Here is a 20,902-nt window from a genome sequence, read left to right as displayed (position 1 = left end):
AAAGTGATGCCCAAGACATAAACTGAGAAGAAATTGACTCCAGAACATCTACAAGCAAAGCCTCAAATTAAGACACAGCTTGAGTACAAACTCAACTAGACTTCCTAGAAGAAAATGAAGCAAGAGTTACAAAAAAAGAGCATAAAATGATTTTACAAACGTAATGAGAGTTCTAGGGGAAAAATGGAAAAGAAATGACAGTTTTGGTGGGAAGACTTAGAAGAATGATGTCTTAGATAAGCAGATGAAAACCTTATCTAAGCAACAGGTACTCCTTGAAAATTAAAATGAACTGAATAGAAGAGAATTTTCTATCTTTAAACATTTTCATTAACAAAAAAGAGAAAGGAGATCACTAAATTGAAACGCAACTTTAAAAAAAATAGAAGTTCATCAAATTAAAAAGCCTGAATTAAATATCAAAATAAACATTTTGAAAAACAAAAATTAAAGATGAACAAAATAAAAACAAAAATCCATTGAATTAATAAATGAAATTAAAAGCTTTTAAAAATAGAAACCCAATAATCTGCACTCTGAGTCCATCAGTTCATCATGAGTGCTTTGAAGTTGTGGTGGATCAGTGTATTGATCAGTTACTAAGTCTTTCACAATTGATTATCCTTCAATATATAATAGAATATAACAGAAATAAACTGACATTTCCTTATATGACAAATAAAATCAGCATTATATAGTCATGGGAATAAACTAGTGATCTTTCCAGTAAGATCAGGGATAAGGCAACGATGCCCTAACATTGTTACTGTTTGGAATGGTGCTATGAATTCTAGCTATAGAAATAAGACAAGAAAAAGAAATGGAAGGATGAAACATAGGCAGAAGAAACAAAATAATTGCTTTTCGCAGATGATCTGATGATGTACTTGGAGAAATTAATTGAAACAATTATATTGGTAAAATTTCAGTGTATAAAATGAGTGCACATAAGTAATCAACATTTCTGTATATTACCAACAAATATTAGAAGGAAGAGAGAGAGAAATCCCATTAAAAGTAACTATAGAAAGTGTAAAATACTTGGTAGTCTGCTGACCAAGGCATATCCAGGAATGGCGGGAAATCACCTATAAAGTGCTCTTTATAGAAATAAAGATGGGCCTAAGACATATAAGAAACAAATTCATATTTATAAGAATCATTCTTCAATAGATAAATGAGCAAAAGATATAAGCAAGCAATTTTCTAAGGAAAAAAATCCGAGATCTCTAGAGCTATATGAAAAATTAAGTACCTATCATGTGCCACACACTGTCCTAAGTACTTTATATTTTCTCATTTGATCCTCATAGTGAAGTAAGCACCTAACTATGTGACAAGAATTGTTCTAACAAGGAAGGACAATACCTGACCTCAAGGAGCTTACACTGTTAGGGTAGGAAATAACGCATAAAAGGGACCTGAAAAGTAGGGTTTTTGGGGAAAGGTACCCACAGCAAGGGAACATGGTGGTGAAGTCTAGATACTAATAAGCACAACCTGGGGCTGTTCCAAAAAATGGAGGCCCAGAAGGAACTTGCCAATGAGAGAAAGGGGTTGTCAGGGAGGAGGGAGGTTGCAGAATGAGAAGGCCCCTGGTATGGAGGGAAGTTTCAAGATGAGAAAGCAGATGAATCATAGTAGCAGAGTTAAAAGAAGGGTCAGAAGTATACCTGGGAGGCCAAACAAATATAATAAAAACAACATCATTACTAAAATTAATTCATGTATGCAGTGCCATACCAGTCAAATTACCAATGGATGACTTTATAGAACTAGAAAAAATTATTAAAAATTCCCATGGAGGAACAAAAGGTCAAGAAGCACAAGGGAAAAATGAAAAAAAGTGAAAAGGAAGGGAGTCTATCTGTATCAGCTTCTAAACTAAATTACAAAACAGTAATCATCAAAATTATTTGATATTGGATAAGAAATGGAGAAGTTGATCAATGGAATAGATTAAGTATATAACATTTAGAAGCAAATGAACATGGTAGCCTAGTGTTTGATAAACCCTCAAACCCTAGCTACTGGGATTAGAATTCACTCTTTGATCAAAACTGCTAGGAAAACTGGAAAGTAGTTTGGCAGAAACTAGGTATAGGTTAATACATTACATCATGTACCAAGATAAGTTCCACAAAGGTACATTGCTTAATCGTAAAGGGTCACATCATAAATTAAAGAAGCAAAGAGGAAGTTACCTTTCAGATCTATGGATAAGGGAATAATTCATGACCAAGCATGGGCTAGAGATGATTACTGAAAAATGACAGTTTTGATTATATAAAATTAAAAAGGTTTTGTACAAACAAAACCAATGCATCTAATGTTAGAAGGGAAACAGGTAATGGGGGAAAATCTTTGCTTTATTTTAACCTTATAAGAGTCTCATTTCCAAGATATATAAGAAACATATTCATATTTATAAGAATCATTCTTCAATATATAAATGAGCAAAAGATATAAGCAAGCTGTTTTCTAAGGAAAACAATCCAAGATCTCAAGAGCTATATGAAAAGTTCTCTAAATTACTAATACTCAGAGAAATGAAAATCAAATCAACTCTGAAGTTCCTCCTCACACTTATTAGATTGAAAAAGTTGACCAAAAAAAGGAAAAATAACATGTTGGAAGGATGTGAGAAAATAGACATTAATGAATTACTGGTAGGACTGTGAACAGCCATTTTGAAAGTTATTTGCAATTATGCCCCAAAAGTTACTAAACTGATCATACTCTTTGACCCACTTACTCCACTATGCCACAAAGTAATGAAAAAAAGAAAAAAAGGACCCACATGTACAAAAACTGCTCATAGCCAGTCGTGTGTGTGTGTGTGTGTGTGTGTGTGTGTGTGTGTAAGACTAGAAACTAAGATGGTGTTCACTAATTGGGGAATGGTTGAACAAATTATGGTATATTAATGCAATGGAATACTGTTGTACAAAAAATGGTGAAAGGGATAATTTTAGAGAAACCTAGGTAGAGTGCATGAACAAATGAATAAAGTATTTAAGTACTTACTATGTGCTATGGCATTACACACAGAAAAGGAAGATGGTTCATGCTGTCAAGGAGCTCACATTCAAATGAAAGAGACCACACTTCTGCAAACCAGATGGAAAAATCCCATGGTCTGTAGGGTGCAGCATTTCACCTTAGGGTAAAGACTTGAATGTATTGATGAAGAGGGGAGTGAGCAGAAGCAGGAGAACAATTTGAACAATGATAACAATACTGAAAAAATACTTTTTTTAGTTTTAATGATGAAAAGACTAACCACAATTCTAGTGGACCAGAAATCAAGCAAGCTACCCATCTCCTGACAGGTGATGGCCTTAGGGTGACATATTTTTTGGACATGACCAATGTGGGAATTAGTTTTTTTTTTAAATTATGAGTATTTGTTACAATGGTTTTATTTTGTTTTTTGCAATGGGGGATAGGAAGGAGGGAAAGTGATTTTTTAATTAAAAATAAAGAATGCAAAAAAACCCATAGTTACAGAAATTTTGTAGTAAAACTATTGGGGGGGGTAGATTGACAATTTGAGAGTTTCTTAAGAAACAGAAATTCTTCAGGAAATAATGAATGTTGACAGTGATATAATAGTATGAGGTTTGCAAAGTACTTTAAATGTACTAGCTCATATGAACCTCACAAAACCTTGTGATGTTGTTGCTTTTAGTATAATCCCCATTTTGCAGATGGGGAAGTAGGCTTGAGAGGTTCAGTGACTTATCTCAGTAGTAAGTGTGCAAGGCAGGGTTGGAACCCGGGTCTTCCTGATTCCCAGGCCAGTGCTCTCTCCACCCTACCATACTGCCTGATGGCTTCATATTCCAATGTGCAGCAAATGTTAAGCGCACTTAGACCAATCCCCTTATTTTGCAACCCACATTGAGCTTCATGTGAGCAGAATGATTTGTCCAGTCTCATTTAAGTCAGTGACCAGATGTGATCCTAGAACCCAGTGTTCTGACTTCTCATTCTGTCCCTATCCTGTATTTGAGGTGGCATGACCTCAAGAGCCTCTTGCAGTGTTTGCTGTAACACAGCTATTTCACAACTATATTGTACAGAACGTATTAACTTTAAAATTCATTGAAATATAATAGTTCTAGTTTTTTCCTCTTTATAAATCTTTGCTACAAGGGAAGCCTCACTGGGAAGGAGATGGAGAAGGATGTTTTGGGCTAGTTAGTAAACAGCTTATTAAGTAATAAGACCTTAATCAGAAATTAATGTAATGTAAAGACAAAAGGTTATCAACAAAAATTTTAAAAGAACCAGTTGTATAAATTTGGCTTTGGGCACATATATGTTTTTCTCTTGAGCTACATGAGGAACAATGAAATAAACCTCATTGACGTAATTGAACCTGATAATATCTCCTGATTATACTGCTGACGTCTCCCTGTGGTTTTGTTGGTTTGTAGAGCTGTGCAAGGCAAATTTAGCTTCTGGTCATGCTCAATCAGAAACTTTTTACTTAAAATACAGTTATATAGCATGAACAAGTTGCAATTAAATGATGGTATTGTGAAAGGTGTTGGGCAAGTGCTTTAACAAATGAAATAAAGACTTAATTTTTAAATTTTTTTTTGCTTAGAGTAATATTGTAGACTTCATAGGCTGCTTAGGAAAAAATACCTCTTAAAACTAATCATTCCAGATGATGTATGATATTTGCGTTTAGAAAGTTATGGCAACGGAAATTCACCAAAAATATTAAATCAAAGTGCCGTAGATTTTGTTAAATAAACTTTTACAATATAAAGAACTGTATTGTGAAGTTATTATAATATAATTAGCCAATTTCCTCATTGCTGTTCAACATTATTGCTAAAACCCTAAAGTCATTTATTGTGGATATAAAATGGAAGGAAGGGCACATTAGAAAAGTTGGCTGTTTTGTAGAAGCAGGAAAGCCTCATTTGAGGGTAATTGATACCAGAAAAGAGCTACTCAATATGAATCCATCTAAAGCAGAAACCGGCATTTTATAGTAAACAATGAAAAAAAAATGAAACAAAAATTATGAAAAAAGTTTATTATCTTGTATTTAACAAAATGTTAAATATTAATTCCTGGAACTAGTATTTAATTAATTTTTAGAATGAACAAAGATTGAATCAAGTGTTGATTTTTGGTAGGGATATAATCTTTTGGACAAGATTGTATGATAGGCCCCAAAAGACATCCTTTAATTCATGTTTGGCTTTTTCACTGTGATCTTAAGAAAGAGGGTCATTGCTACAAAAATATTGGAAGGCTTTGTCATTTTTTCTAAAGGCCTCTCTTCTCTCTCTGCTTTGCAAATCATTCTATGTTAAGTGCCTACTGACAATTTGAGAGAGACTTTTGTTTCCTTACTGAACCTAAAGTGGAGGCTGCCCAGTGCAGTTAATAGAGGATAGCTAAAGAGTTAGGAAGACTTCAGTTCAGGTACAATGTCTGTTTGTGGCTGTTGTTCAGCTGTTTCAGTCGTGTTCAACTCTTCATGACCCTATTTGGGATTTTCTTGGCAAAGATAATGGAGTGATTTGCCATTTCCTTCTCCAGCTCATTTTACAGATGAGGAAACTGAGGCACACAGGGTTGAGTGACTTGCCCAGGGTCACACAGCTAATAAGTATCCAAGGATGGATTTGAACTCAGGAAGATGAGTCTTCTTGATTCCAAGTTGACTATGCTGCTTGTCTGCCTCTCTATGTGTCTATAGATGCATACTTTCTTCGTAATGCAAACTTTCTTCCATCTTATATCCAGTCTAATATATCTTCCATCTTATATAGAATAAATAATTCTAGAATAGGAATTTTAGCAATAATGTTGAATGACAATGAGGAAATTTGCTAAATATTATGCAGCTCATTAAGTGCAAATCACTTAACTTTTGGGTCTTTAGGAAACACTTTTAAAACTTAAAAGTTGGAGAATAAATGCAGAACTGCATTAGGAGAAGGAGTTTTCTCAGTGGGAGTTCACTACACCCATGAAATCATGGATGTATAGCCAAACAAAATGTAACCTAGTGTAACAGAGATTTCCATGGCTCTCACCACTTGTGGGAAAGGTCTGCTACATTTCACTGCTCTTGGCCCAAGGTTCTCTGATAGCTTCTCAGGGCTAGGGTAAGGGTGGAGGGTTGTCTAGGCTGTCTATACTGGCTCCAGCCCTCATGGGTGATATTCCCCTACTTGTAGGGGGGTCCCATGTACCCCAGTTCTATTTAACTGCTTAACATTCAGATTAGCTTTTATAAGGAAATAGTTACTTCAAAGTTATAAGAACGAATATACAAATGTTCCTCTCAGCACATGGGGCATAATCTTCCCCCTGCCCCACTTTATAATCTGGGAAGTGGAAGGGGATTAGATTTATAGTTTAGCATATTTCCTAGATTGCATAGTCCCAAATTCCAAGTCCAAGGCTGGCTTAGGGCTTGAGTCCTAGGTATCCTAGCTTCTCAGAACTTCCCTGCTAGACTGGCTGACTGTCCATCTGGTGGGGATTATTACCTGTACCTAGAACTGAGAAAATTATAAATGGAACAGACCAAATAGAAAGCCCAGGCCAGTTTCTTGGGTCTTGAGAGGAGGGGTGGGGTGGGGAGTATCCCTCCCTTCTCCCTCACTGGTTAAGTTCATGGTGCCCTGCTCTGGGTGAACTTTGACTCTCATTCTCTCTGGACATTGAGTGGGAAAAAGGGGAAAAGAGTACAAGGGGAAAGAGAACTTGGGTCTCAGTTTAATAGTTTCTAAAGGTCCAGTCTTTTATGGCTAAATAGCCGTTGGAAAGAGGCTACTTTCATCCACATTGTAGGGGAACACATAATGTCTTCTCCCAGAAGCTGGTCCTCCCATCCTGAGTGATTTGGGCAGTCACCAATACCCTGTTACACTAGCAACTATGAAAACATGGGGAATAGATACCTGAATACTCAGATAACAGGATCTCACCCTTCTCCAGTATACAATAAAGCATATTGCTTGTAAAATGAGAGGAGTGGATTAGATTTCCAATAAAGATTCTCCTAGTTCTATCATTCTTTGGGGGCTGAACTTCAAATCACAAAATGCTGAAGGGAGAATGAATGCTCAGACTTTACTATTGAGGTAACCAGCTTTAAATTTTCATACAAAAGTATCAACATTTTGGTAACAGGAACATGTAGCAGATTTCCATTAAATCAGTAGTAACTGTAATAGAGTTAAGGCATTTTCAAATTTTATGTAGTTTTAAAATAGCACTCCAGAGGCTTAAATTCCTATAGTAGTCATATAACTGACAATACTTTTCACACCTGCAGGAAAAACTGAAAAATTCTCACAATCCATTCCATAATGCTTATGTTCTTGAAGATTAAGGCTTCCTAGGAGAGTCTGTGGCTCAGCATATGGTGTCATGTGGCAACATCTTGTGCATCCTATTGGAATTAAGTAGCCTTATGAGATAAATGCCTTGATATCCTGTGGCAAATAGTTTACATTTACATTATAATTTTTATTTAGTCTGTATACTATGGTTATCCTTTTTTTTTGCTTTAATTTATAAACAGACTACAGTGCTTCTTCCTTGGAAAGTTTTGAAAATGTGCCATGTATTGCAATGTCGTCTCTTCCTGCAGCGTTGGTTTTTTTTGAGTCTGGTTCTTGGTATTGTTCATTGGCTTATGCCTACTTAACTGATAATTAACTTTTAGAATTACTTTTGTGCGGTTATAGTTTGAGTTATCTCTGATACTTTACATTTAATATTCCCTTTAAAGAGCTCTCTTATACCTTACAGGATGGCCTTCTTCCAGTTTTTATGTCATTTGTTAGCAACATCTGGTTGTTTTGGGTGAATTTTCTTGAGTAAATACATTTCTTACAGTCACTGTCATCTAATTTTTGAACTTGAGTGGAGGAGTAGTCGCTCAAGGGGAAAAAGCTTGCTATGGTGCTGAGGCTGCGCCTGAGCCCAGGGAGTTCTAGCCTTAGCTTGCTGCTGACTTGCTGTGAGGCCTTGGGTAAGCCCTTTCTTCTCTCAGCCTCAGTCTTCTTTTTGTAAGATGAGGTAGATTGGGCCCGATAATATTTAAGGTCTTTTCTAGCTCTAAAATTCTACAATTCTGCCATCTCTCCATTTTACAAATACATCGTACCTAGTATCCAAAAAATATCCCTCGAGTTTTTGGGCTAGCTTTCCAGCCTTATTCTCTAGTGCAGGAGGGCGCTGCCGAGTGCTGATGGTAGGCAGGAGGTGCTGAGGATGGCTTTCAAGCCTAGAGACTGCTTTGACTACCTTTGGCCAGTTGATGGCAGCAAATTCTAGTTGTAGACCTGAGACTGTCCTGGAAGCATAATTAGTCACTTCCACGTTGTTTGTTTCTTGAAAAATGCAAGTAAAATTTTCAGGATAGCACAACCTTCAAAAAAACAATGTGATTTCTAACCATAGCCCTGGACTCAGTGTGCCAGAATCAAATCAAATCAACAAGCATTTATTAAGAGCCTACAGTGTGCCAAGCACTGTGATACATTTTATGCCGGAGATTCAAGGAAAGGCAGAAAATAATCCATGTTCTCAAGGAGCTCATAGTTTCTCATTCCTACTCATGTAGGAACTAAACATATGCAGGATAAATTGAAGACTGCCTTAGCGGGAAGGTGCCAAGATTAAGGACCATGAGTAGCTTCTTGGAGTAGATAGGACCCAGAACCTTAACAGTGGGACGGGACCTCAGTGGACCTCTAGTACAACTTCTACCTGAAGCAAAACGATCTAGAGCATCGTTCTGATGGTTGCACAGTTTCTGCTCGATCACGTCTAGTAACAGACAGATCATTTCCTGATGATCCAACCTATTTTAAGCAAAACAAGTCTCTTTGTTTTCTTCTTTATGATAGCCATTCACATATGTGATAGTAGCTAACCATCTCTCCCCCTGAAACCCTAGTTTTATCTTCTCCTGGTTAAACATGCCCCTTTCATTTCAACAATCTTTGTGTGGTTTCTGGTCTCCTCATCACCTTGGCCACCTTTCTCTGGGAATTAATTGGCCCCAGCTTGGCACTGTCCCTCTCAAAATATGGCTCCCAGGACTGAACACATTACCGAAATGTAGTCTGACCAGGGAGGGGACAGTGCCTATTGTGGCTATCACCTCCCTTGGTTTGGACACTCTACTTCAGTAAATGCAGCCCAATGACATATTAGTCTTTTTGGTTGACATCATGTTGTTGAGCCATGTTGAACTTGTAGGGATTTTACATGTGAAAGCTCTTCTATCGACATCTTTCTCATTCTTTACTTGTCTAGTTGGTTTCATTTATCTATCTATCTATCTATTTATTTATTTATTTTGCAAAACAAGTGCAGGACTTTACATTTAGCCCTGATAAATTTCATCTCATTAGCTATAGGCCCCTGTTTCAACCTGTTGAGATCCTTTTTGGATTCTGATTCTGTTATCTCATATATTAGCTGTCTTTTCCAGCTTCCTGTCATCTGAAAATTTGATAAGCAGCCATTTGTACTTTGAAGCCTTTGGTATAAATGTTGAATAGAACAGTGCCAGTGATAGAGGCCTGTGGTACACAGGATTCCTTGAGCCATATATCTGACCCAGTTCAGAATAGGGAGTACGCTTCTGAGAGTCAAGCACAGAGCACCTGAGGAACCCCTGGCACGGGAGTGTGGGCAGACAGTGTAAGGGCCAAGGCTGGGTTCAGATACTAGATGTACCTGCTAGTTTTAATATTGGTGACTGGACATACATTGACACTTAGAAATGTAGAATCAGAGTTGGAAGTTAGAGATCATCTTTTTTTTAACCCTTTCATTTTATGAATTAAACAGAAGCCCATAAAGAGGTTAAATGACTTTTCTGAGGTCATAGTGAATTACTGGCAGAATTGAGACTAATGTCCAATACTCTGCATATGTAGGGTTTGTAGCATCACTATCACAAGAGCCACATGTACGGTCTCTAGACTAAAAAGATCTACAAGAAGTCTGACTCTGGCCTATTGCTGATCCCTGAGTTACTTTCCGAATGTTTCACAGTATAAAAATTCATTTAACAAAATATCTAATAATTTGATTCACTTTCTCAGGGAATTTCCATTGCTGCCTCTTTCTAAAGAGAAATATTACCATTAAAGGTAATTATACTTTTAAAAGTAGTGTCATAGATGAAGAATCAAGTTTTGAACACAGTGCCTGGAATATGGTAGCGACTTAATCGATGCTTGCTGATTGATCGACGGACATGCAAAGCAGAACTCATTATCCTTCTTCAAATTTATCCCTCTTCCTAACTTCCCTGTTTCTACCCTCATCCTTTTCATGACTTGGGTTTGAAATCTTAGATTAATCCTCAGTCCTTCATTTGCCCCGTCCAGTCAGTGGCCCAGTCTTATTGACTTTTACCTCAACATCATCTCTTACTTCTTTGATTTTTTTTTCCACGTGCATGGCCCTTGCCCTTGTTCCTCATCACCTCACATCTGGGCTGCTAGAGTAGCCTCCTAGTTTGGTCTCTCTGCCTCCATTCTCTGCCCTTTTCTATTTCATCCTTCGTATGGGTACCAGACTGATAGTCCTAAAACACAGCTTTGTCCATGTCATTTACCTTCTCAGTAAACTATGATGGCTCCCCATATCTTTACTGTTACATATGTAATAGCAAGTACCCTAGCGCACTTGGGATGGCCTGCTAGCACAGCTTCTTTGATCTGCTTTTAAAGGAAAAATAGCTTTTAAAAGGATAAACAATATTACTTTAATCAAACATATATATGTGTGTATATATGTATACATATATATACATATATACACATATATACATATACATATATATACACATACACACACACACACACACACACACACACACATATATATATATATATCTCATTCACTTAGTTTCACTTAGTTCAGGGGAAAGGTCAGCACCCTGAATGTAGAGACAAGCAGAGAAAATACAAACTGAGAAAATAGCAGGGATCAACAGACAGGGCTTCTGACCACAGCAATACATACATAGTTACCAGAGAGAGAAGCACCAACATGTGGATTTTCAAAGCATCAGGGCTCCTTAACAGCTACCCAGAGTCTCATCTGGCCAAATCACATGGACCCTCTTCCAATGCGTGAGCTGCCAACACAAAATACTAGCCTCAGAGTATATATACACTTCTCAGAGCCAGAGGGCATCACAACCTTCCATGACCCAGTGCCTAATTAGAAATTAGCAAAAGGTGTGAGTCTTCTTACAAACAAGCCTCCCCTAATCAAGTTTGCCTTAATGGGCTCCATGTGATATGGGCACCCATATTAATGGGTGGGGAAGATCTTGCTATTCTATTAACCTTACAACATAAAATTTGTTTTTTAAGTGTACATTAAATTTAGTATGGTAGTAACTGAATGGCCCTGTTTATGTCTCCTTCTAAAGTTGTTTCTGTTTTTGTTTTCTGAATACCTTTTACATTTTATTGATATTTCCTTTATTTTCATCTCTGTTATAACCCACTACCAGATGACCTTTCTTTCCCAATTGTTCATGCTCTCCTTTGTATCTCTTTTGAATATATTTTGTATCTATTTACACACACATGCATTTCCTCCAAGTAGAGTGTAAGGTTTTTGAGAACAGGGTCTGGTTTCCCTTTTGTCTTTGCTGTTTATCCCTGGCACCTGACACAAGGCCTAGTGTTCCATGATACACCACCATTCAGAATGCTTTACATACACAAACATCTGGGCTTGCTTCAAGGGGCTATATGGACTGGCTATAGTGTTGATGTTTTAATTGTCAGGGTCAGTAGAGAAGTTAAAGAATAATTCAGGTGAGAAAGAATTACCACAATTTTGCCCAAGGGTAAATACTTTACAATTGAGTTTGACTTTGAAGCTGATAAAGATTCCTCATATTTCATTTAAAATATTATAATAAGCAGCTCTCCCCCTTTCATTTTTTATAATGTTAAAGACAAAAAGAAAAAGCCTGAATGGCAGCCTCTTTTTAAAAAAATGTGCTTTGATATTAATTTGCCCCTCTCTACCTGTGAGTTAGCAAATTCAGTTCCATTTTACACCTGTTGGATTAGAGCCTTCTCTGTTCAGAGCACTGGACTTGCCACTTGAGATTCCCATCCAAATTGAGACCTACCTGGATCCTGTCTTTGTGGACCTTGTCCAGCATTCTGAATTGAAGTAGAAAGGAGCAATGATGGAAAAATGGAATTTCGTAGAACTCATGCTCTATTTAACACATGTTGTATGTACTTTGCATTAGAGTGTTTAGTTCACCCCACAACCTTCCCTTACTGTGTTGATCATGGTTCGTAATGATATTAGAATATCATGGAACATGTTAAATTAATATCAAGAGATAGCATGATGTAGGAAAAAACCATGGACTTCAGGACACAAGACCTACTTCAGAACACACGTTTTAAAAATAGTGAGCTCTTTGCTGCTGGTAAATTATGTCACCTCTTGTTGGTAAAAGGAGGGGATTGGCCCAGTTTGAGGGGGCAAACACAACCCCAGACCACACTGTGCAGGCATCTCAGAACCAGATTAAAATGTAATTGGGCTATAGTTAATGAAATACAAATGCAATAGGATATAGATAATGCTAATATATAGGTTTCTAAGTTAGTATGCAGCTGCCAGGATCCTTATGTACGACTTTGGTCTCTTTCTACTTGAGTTTGACACCACTGGACTAGATGATTTCTAGGCTCTTTCCAGTAGCACTGTTCTGTTCTGTTCTAATGAACACAGGAAGCGACATGGCTGTTATTTATGACAGTATGTCAAGGATCTAAGATTTCTGTCAGTCTGGGAATTCCTTTTGCTAATACAGATCACCATCCTTCCATAACTTAGACTCTTAGAGAATTGTCTGTGGCTCAGATAGGCTAAATGATTTTCCCCTGCTCACACAGCTAGTAACTGGGTCAGAGTTGAGATTTGAACCAGGGTATTCCTAATTCCAACTTCTATAAATCTCTCCACTTGGCAGTTCAGTCTTGCTTTATGGAAGAGGTATGTTCCAAAAAAAGTGGGCCACAAAAATAAAATTTCTCTAAGGCTCCTTCTACTTCTTTGAGTATACCTTGACTGAATAGGATGGAGAAGCAGGTTTGTAAGTATATTTGGGGGGGTGGCTGAGGATGGAAGAGCTTTCGTAGATCCTTCATGTGTGGAGAATCAAGAATTAACTGCACATAGAGTAGGGATGAAAGTAACTTTGAGAAAGTTACTCATTTATGCTCCATCTAACCACAGGAAATATGCACAGTTTAAGTGAGGACTGCTTTTTATAGAAACACCTTAAATATCTTAGGCAAGCAGCACCCCCCACTGGCATCAAATGTTCACTGGCCTGCATTTTCATTTTGCTCATAGTGAGTGATATGTGATGATGTTTTGTTTATTTAAAACAATAGTTTGATTTTTTTTGCTTTTATATTATTAACCTTCTTAGACAGTTTGCTAATTCTTCTGCTTTTTCTGTAATTCTCTTCACTTATTCAGGTACTAATATTTGGATCAGGGGTGGGGAACCTGCAGCCTTGGGGCCACATGTGACCCTATAGGTCCTCCTATGGCCCTTTGACTCCATCAAAAAAAGGGCTGCACTTGAGGACCTAGAGAGCCAAGTGTGTCCCCGAGGCTGCAGGTTCCCTACCCCTGATCTGGATTAATGAAGTATTCTGTTTGAAAATAATTTGGCCTCTAATCCTTTTTGATTCTACTCCCAAATATCACGTTTTTTTTTTAAGTAGCTAGAGCTGAAAAAGCTAAACTTTGCCTTTGCTCCTTTTAGTTTCTGTTAATTTATAAATAAATGAAATTTCTTTTTTTTTTAGATGATTCTTTGGGATTGGGACTTGAAGCAGTGGTCTAAACCTCATTATCAGGTGAGTGTGTGCACGTGCATGAAGGAAGAATGATGTTTGTGAGAAACTTAAAAGAAACATTTAAATTTAGAAACAGAACTTCCTATAGTAAGAACTTGATAATCTGGAATATAATTAACTAGAACCTGCAATTAAATGGATCTTTTTTCTGAATTCCACTTGTAGGAAAAAGAGGCAAGTGACCCCCCAAAAAGCTCATTTAAAAATAATTCTTCAAGCAAGAGGCTGGATGACCTCTTGTCGGGTATGTTGTAGTGGGGATTCCTTTTGGGTATGAGTTAGATTAGATGGCTACTGAGGTCTTTTCCTATTCTAAAATTCTGTTCTTCTGTGGCTTAAAAAAACAAACAGTTGACATGGTATAACCTGGGCTTAGCTTAGGCTTCAACCCACATTAGTACAAGGACCCAATTTTTTTTTTAAATTGAGGACTACTGACTGAGAAAAAAAAACAATTTAGGGCACTTAAAAATTAATTCCCTTCAATTGTTTTTAAAATCAAGAAAAAGAAGCACAAAACTTCCTTCGTTATTAATATGACAAATACTAAAGTGTTTTTGAGTCATGTTGTTCAGTTACCAATTATGTACAAAACACTGTGACACTGAGAGAGATATGAAAATAAATTAGACATGCCTAGCCCCCCTTCTCACCTTCTCCCCCTATTACTTTATAATCTAGGAGGGAAGCTAAAACACATACAGAAATCACTACAATAACAACTAGCATGTGGTAAGTGCAAGAGTCCTATTTGAGTTCAGAGAAAGGAGAAACGAACGATTTTGGGCTTGGAGTAGAAATCAAGGCAGGCCAAGTTTGGAACCTTGGTGAGCACTCTAGGACACTTGGTGGCAGTGTGAGCTGTCTCTGGAGGAGGGGTAGAATTTTAGCAGGCAGACTTGGAGAAGAGGGTATTGTGGGACAAATTTGATGGTGCCAGCTGGGCCGAGGTATAACAAAGCTCCTAAGGTACACAGAAAGTGGCTAGAACAGGAGCAGACCAACATAGAGTGGGCCATGGAACAGATAGATCTGAGATAAATAGGGACAGATTCTTGTTGCAGGAACCAGTTGGATGGGGTTACAGTTCCACAGATATGAATTATGTGCCCAGTATATATAAAAGCATCGTGAATACAAAGACAAAAATAAATAACAGTAATTGCCTTCAAGGAGCTTATATTCTCCTGGAAGATACATGAAAAACAGGTATGTAAATAAAATCCAATTTGAGGAGGAAGAAATTACTAACAAGAAGAAGGTTAAAGGCAGCTAGGTATTTGAAGAGGCTTAGCTAAGAAGGGAATGTATTCCAGGCATGCTGGAGAGCCAGAAGATATTGTGTGAGGAAGCCTAAGTAGATCATCAGTCGGCTAGAATATGAGCGTGTGAGAAGAGTAAAATAAAGTAAACCTGGACCAAGATTGAGTGCCGAGCTGTGGAGTTTGGGTTTTCACTTCGAGCTGCTAGGAATCCACTCATTATTTCTGAGCCAGGGAGGACATGCTCATACCCATATTGGAAAAAGATTATTTTGGATGGACACAAGAGAGGTAGGACTGGAAGTAAAAGGATGAGTTAGGAGGATACTGTAGGTGTCCAGGTGGGAGGTGATGAGGGATCCAACTGAGATGTTGCTGTGTGAGTGAAGAAGAGGGGACAAATAGGAGAATTGTTGGGAGGGCAAGTGACAAGGTTTCCCAGCTGGTAGGGTTGGTGTTTGAGAGAGGGGGCGGAGCTGAAGAAGATTTTGAGGCTGTAGCCCTGGACAACTGAAAGAATAGTGGTACCTTCAGCAGAAATAGGAAAATTTGAAGGAACGGCAGGATTTTTGGAGGGGAAGAAAGATGATTGTGTTTTGGACAGGTTGTGTCTGAAATGTCAGTGGGACTAGCTGGAGATATGAGACTAAAGTTTAGGAGAGAGATTGAGATTGGATATAGAGACTTGGAAATTGTCAGTCTAGAGACAGCAATTGAACCTATGGGGAACTGATGAGACCAGCAGCGAGACAGTGTAGAAAGAAAGGGAAGAGGGCCTAGGGCAGAGCCTTGGGGGAAGTTTGTATTTAGGGAGCTGAAAGTGCGTGACAGTTCAGCAAAGGAAACCAAAAAGGATGTTGGATTGGTGGGAGGAGAATCAAGAGAGATTGCTGGCAGCCATTCAAGAAGCATTTAGTAAGCACTTGCTATGTTTCAAGAATGGTGCTATGGGCTGGGAATGCAAAGAAAGGCCAAACGTTCTCTGTTCTCAAGCAACTTACCTTCTAAGGAGACAGAGAACATGGAGATAACTAGGAACATAGAAGACATACTGAGTAGATAGAAGACATACTGAGTAGATGGAAGACAATCTTAGAAGGGAAAGCACTAGCAGCTGGGATGGGGTGTAGCCTGGGAAATGCCTCCTGAAGAAGGTGGAATTTGAACTGAGTCTTGAAGGAAGCCAGGAAACTAAGAGGTGAGGAGGGAGGGCATTCCAGGCATGGGGGACAGCCAGTACAAAGGCCTGGGGATGAGAGATGGACTGTCATGGGTGAAAAAGGGAACAAAGACATGAGGCTGGAGCGTAGGTTTTGTAGAGGAGAGCAAAGTATAAGAAGACTAGAGAGGGAGGACAGGACTAGTTTATTATTGGTGATGATGACAATAATCATAACAATAGTTAGCATTTATATAATTTTCTAAGGTTGTCAAAGTACTTGACAGGTATTATCTCATTAGAGCTTTAAATGCCAAACAGAGAAGTTTAACTATTTGGTTCTGGAGGAAAAGGGAGGAATTTATAGAATAAGAAATTGAAATGATCAGATCTACACTTGAGAAAAATCACTTTGGCAGCTGAGTGGAGGATGGATTGGACTGGAGAGAGATTTGAGGCAGAGACACCAGTTAGAAGGCTATTACAGTAATGTAGGTGAGAGAAGGCCTGTACCAGAGTAGTGGCTGTGTGAAAGGGGATAAAGGAGTGTATATGAGAGATGCGCGGGTAGAAAAAATGAGATTTAGCAACTGATCAAATATGTGGGGTGAGTGTGAATGAGAAGTTAAGGATGACCTCGAGGCTGATGGCTCAGGTGACTCGGAGAAGGGTGGAGCCCTGGAGAGCAATCAGAAACTTTGGAAGAGGAGGGGTAGGTTTTGTGGAAAGTTTATGAGTCCATTTTGGACATCTTGAGTTTGAGATGCCTATAGAAATCCAGTTTGAGATGTCCAAAAGGCAGTTAATGTGGCAGTATGGGACTGTAGCTTGGGACAGAGACTGCAGCTGGATGTATAGATTTGGGTATCATCTGGATAGAGGAGATCATTTGAAAGCTTGGGAGTAAAGGGTATCTAGGAAGAGGGTTGTTAATAGTATCCCAAATTGTGGAGAGGTTAAGAACGATGAGTCCTGAGTAAAGGCCATCAGATTGGGCACTTGTGAAATGGTTGGTAACCTCTGGAAGAGCCCCTTTAACGTGGTGTTCCAGTAGGAAGTCATGTTGCAAGGGGTTGAGAAGTGAGAAAGTGGAGATGAGTTTAAGTGGCTTTTCTAGGAGTTGACTTGGAAAGGGAGAAGAGGCATAGGAAGCCATCTTGAGAAGATGACAGAGCTAAAGGATGACTTTTCAAGCCTAGAGAAGACCTGACCACATTTGTGGGCATCTGGGAACAAACAGAGAATGAAAATGGGGAAATAGAGAGATGAGTCTTGGCAAGAAGCATCCTGTGTTTCTCAGAGTCTAGAGCAAGAAAAGAGAGGCTAAGGGGTGGAGCAGAAGAGGGAAGGGAACTCACTTATGGGCCTTGATTGCTTCAGCGAAGCAGGAAAGGACGTCTGCTGAGGGGGAAGGAGATAGCGTGGAGGGAGTCAGGAGAAAAGAAGCATTTGAAGCGGCTGATTTGGGGATAGAGAGAAAATAGGGACCAATAAGAGTTTGCTTTGAAGGGAGTTGAGATTACATGTGTACCTAGATGACAAATGTTAGGTAACTAGAAGGTTGGGAGATAAATTGGAGAGCTGTGATAGGGAATAGGGAGTGGCTGAGTAGTCACAGCCTGGTTGAAAGGAAAAGCTAGTTCTAGTTCTAGTGTGTAGGACATGGAATATTGATGTAGCGTAATCAAGCCCCACCCTGACATCTCTAGCGATATCTCTCCATTAGTTGCTGCAGCATTTTTTAAGGTGGATGAGGATAGGAGGAGATGGAGTTTTCCCTTTACAATCATATTTGGGCTATTAAAATCTTTTTCTGATTTCTCATCCTGGTGTAGTGATAACTTTGGGTTCTTAGAACCTCTGCCGACGGAGTTCAGCCTCGGGCAGCTCCCATAAAATTGGCAAGGGAGGTTTGTAGTACTGTTCTGGAGGCAGATTGTGAGTCTGTCACCCTAGGCCAGCTTCCGTAGCCACAGAGAGGCTGCCAGCTTGTTTGATGGAGAGAGTGCCTAAAGAGGGGCCTTTGGGTGAAGAGACATATGGGGAAGGGGGAAAGAGCAGCAGACATAGGAGGGAGAGGGAGAAGTTGGGAGTCAGAGGGGAAAGAGGAGAAGAGCACCAAGAGAAACAGCCCTCATAAAATAGGAGAGAGAGGAGATGGAGGCAGATAGTGGGGGAGAGAGGAAGAAGGAAAGATGAGGTCAGTAGATGGAGAAGCTTAGATGGTTCTGAAGTGACAATATTATCAATTGCTCACTATACTCACATCTAGCTCTACCCCTGGCTCTTGGTTTCCAGAGTGAGTTATTAATGTTAATCAGTGTTGCTATGAAATTTTGATAAACTACTTACTCCCTATAGCTCTTCCACTACTTTTTGCCTTAAAATCTTCTGGAGAATAGGCTAGCCATGAGCCCAGAAGGAGGGATTGTGATCTGGATTTCCACTGAGAGAGTGATGTCAGGACTCTAGTACCATGAGATGGAGAGGCATGGGGTGGGCTGTCAGTACCTGCAGCAGCATCTGAACCTATCATACAGGGTCCTCTAGTGATAATCAGCATGGGGAATGATGGCAAAGGTAGTCGTCAAAGATGAATTCCATTACATGTGGTATGTTCCTGACCAAGGAGGGGAGGAAAGTCTATTCTAATGATGCATATTAAAGCTGTTTCTTATAGCAGAGTTTTTGAATTTAACTCAGCCAGAAAAATAAGTTACCTTGAGCACCTCATTTCTTTTCCATCTTTACTGTACTTCTCTTGGTACCATCCATTCCCCCTTCACGATCTATCCCCTGACAGTAGTATTTTGTTTTAATGTAGTGATTACTAATAAAATAGTGATTATTAATCCATCCTCTAGTTGCACTTTCATATTGATTACAATCATCTGTATATTCTGAGCCCATTTCTATCCTGTTGCTATTTCTTTTGTTAAAACATGCTGGACGTTTTGTTCTGCAGGCAATGTTAGATTTGAGATTTATGACATTTCACTATGTTGCCATTTTGCAGTCGGCTTAATTTTTATTGGCTTTGACTTTATGGAAACCATGCAATGAGGTTTGAATTGTGAACACTCCATTTTAAAAAAACATTCCACAGAACTGAGTTTTCTTAAGATAGATGGATGCATCTATCACAATGATTTTATGGAATAATTAAAACACACTGTTAGACTCTGAGGCTAAGTCTGTTTTCTCAACTTTTCATTTGGATGAATGATAATCTTATAGCTTTCCCCTTTTCCATTTTATATTAATTCATTCATAATTGGTAAAGATTAAAACCTTATAACTTTTATATCTGGTAATTGTAAATTGTGAATTTAAGATTTAAGATTCAGAAATCTCAACTTATACTCATTGTGAATTATCAAATGGGAAGTGGAAAACCTTGTTATGAGTATGACTTAGGTGATATATCTTTAGCTAGTTTAACCCACAAATGGAATTAACTGATTTTGAATGTGTTAAATTCTTGATATAGAATGTATCATCATTTTCAGACACGTCATAGGCACTTCAGTTTGAGATCAAATTTTTAATTGCATTTTAGAGGCTACATGAATGAAATCTTGAGTTATGACATTTTCCCCCAGACTTTTCACCCAGTAAGAATAGTGTGTACCATATCAAAAAAATTATAGAAAATTACAGCCTAGCTCCAATTTTAACGTGATCTAATTTAGTGAGATTTTGCTGTATTATCTATGATTTATCATGGAATGTTTTTTTGTTAATTTGAAATTTCCTCTGTAATCAAATTAAGGAATTAATATAATTTTAAGCATTTTTCTCTTTTAGAATGCTTCACGAGGAACTGATGTTGATCTTTCGATGCTAAATGAGGCTCGCCAAATGATGACTGAACTAATGATGGATCCAACCCTCCCCCCGCACGTGGTTACTTCTCTTCGAAGCATGGATAGTTTGATGGGTGCTTTCTCCAAATCATGTAGGCCAAATCTCAACACATTCCCACTGTTTTCTGGGTTTAACCCTTGCTGTGAAATAGAGGACCCAGATGCAAAAGATACAAAACCTAACAAGGTCAGAGAACTGTAGAATAAATTATAGAGTCTTAAAAATAACTTCTTAATGAGATTTTCAGATTAAAAGCTACCTTTAAAAATCTTGTACAAAATAGGATAATTTTGCAAAGATTAATTTTTCAAATTATCTATTAGATTGAATCTTCTTGATCTTTCCAGAGATATTTTTGATCTACATTTTTCTTGTAGATAACTTCTTGTGTGCCTGATGGTAGAATTAAATATATTCCTGATCTAGTGATATTAAACTTGGCCTTTATGACTTCCATCATAATAACTGTTATTGTTTGTATAGCTTCAAGGCTGATCCTGTACAAACTAAAATTTAGTGCTACTTTTTTAGTAGAGTGAAAGAGAGAGAGAGAGAGTCCATTTAGAAAGCCTAAAGGGGATGCTTTTTCTGAATTTTATAAAAGATAATTTGCAGAGTTTGTTTCAATTTATTGTCCTTTTGGTACCAGTTTTTTTCTGCTTATAGTCATTGGCAATTACTGT

General features: G+C 38.2%; 1 protein-coding gene across 2 annotated transcripts in view; it reads left to right on the top strand.

Annotated features, from left to right (window-relative positions):
• Positions 1-20,902, top strand: part of PDE3B (phosphodiesterase 3B) — a 159,691-nt gene that overhangs the window by 69,744 nt on the left and 69,045 nt on the right. For both annotated transcript variants that reach the window (XM_036762473.1, XM_036762474.1), the window contains exons 2-3: positions 13,881-13,931; positions 20,160-20,405. In XM_036762473.1, coding sequence (XP_036618368.1) covers positions 13,881-13,931; positions 20,160-20,405 — 297 coding nt within the window. The remainder of the gene's footprint in view (positions 1-13,880; positions 13,932-20,159; positions 20,406-20,902) is intronic.

The sequence above is a fragment of the Trichosurus vulpecula genome, chromosome 6, assembly GCF_011100635.1.
Source record: "Trichosurus vulpecula isolate mTriVul1 chromosome 6, mTriVul1.pri, whole genome shotgun sequence".
NCBI lineage: Eukaryota > Metazoa > Chordata > Mammalia > Diprotodontia > Phalangeridae > Trichosurus > Trichosurus vulpecula.
This window is presented reverse-complemented; position numbering and strand designations above follow the sequence as displayed.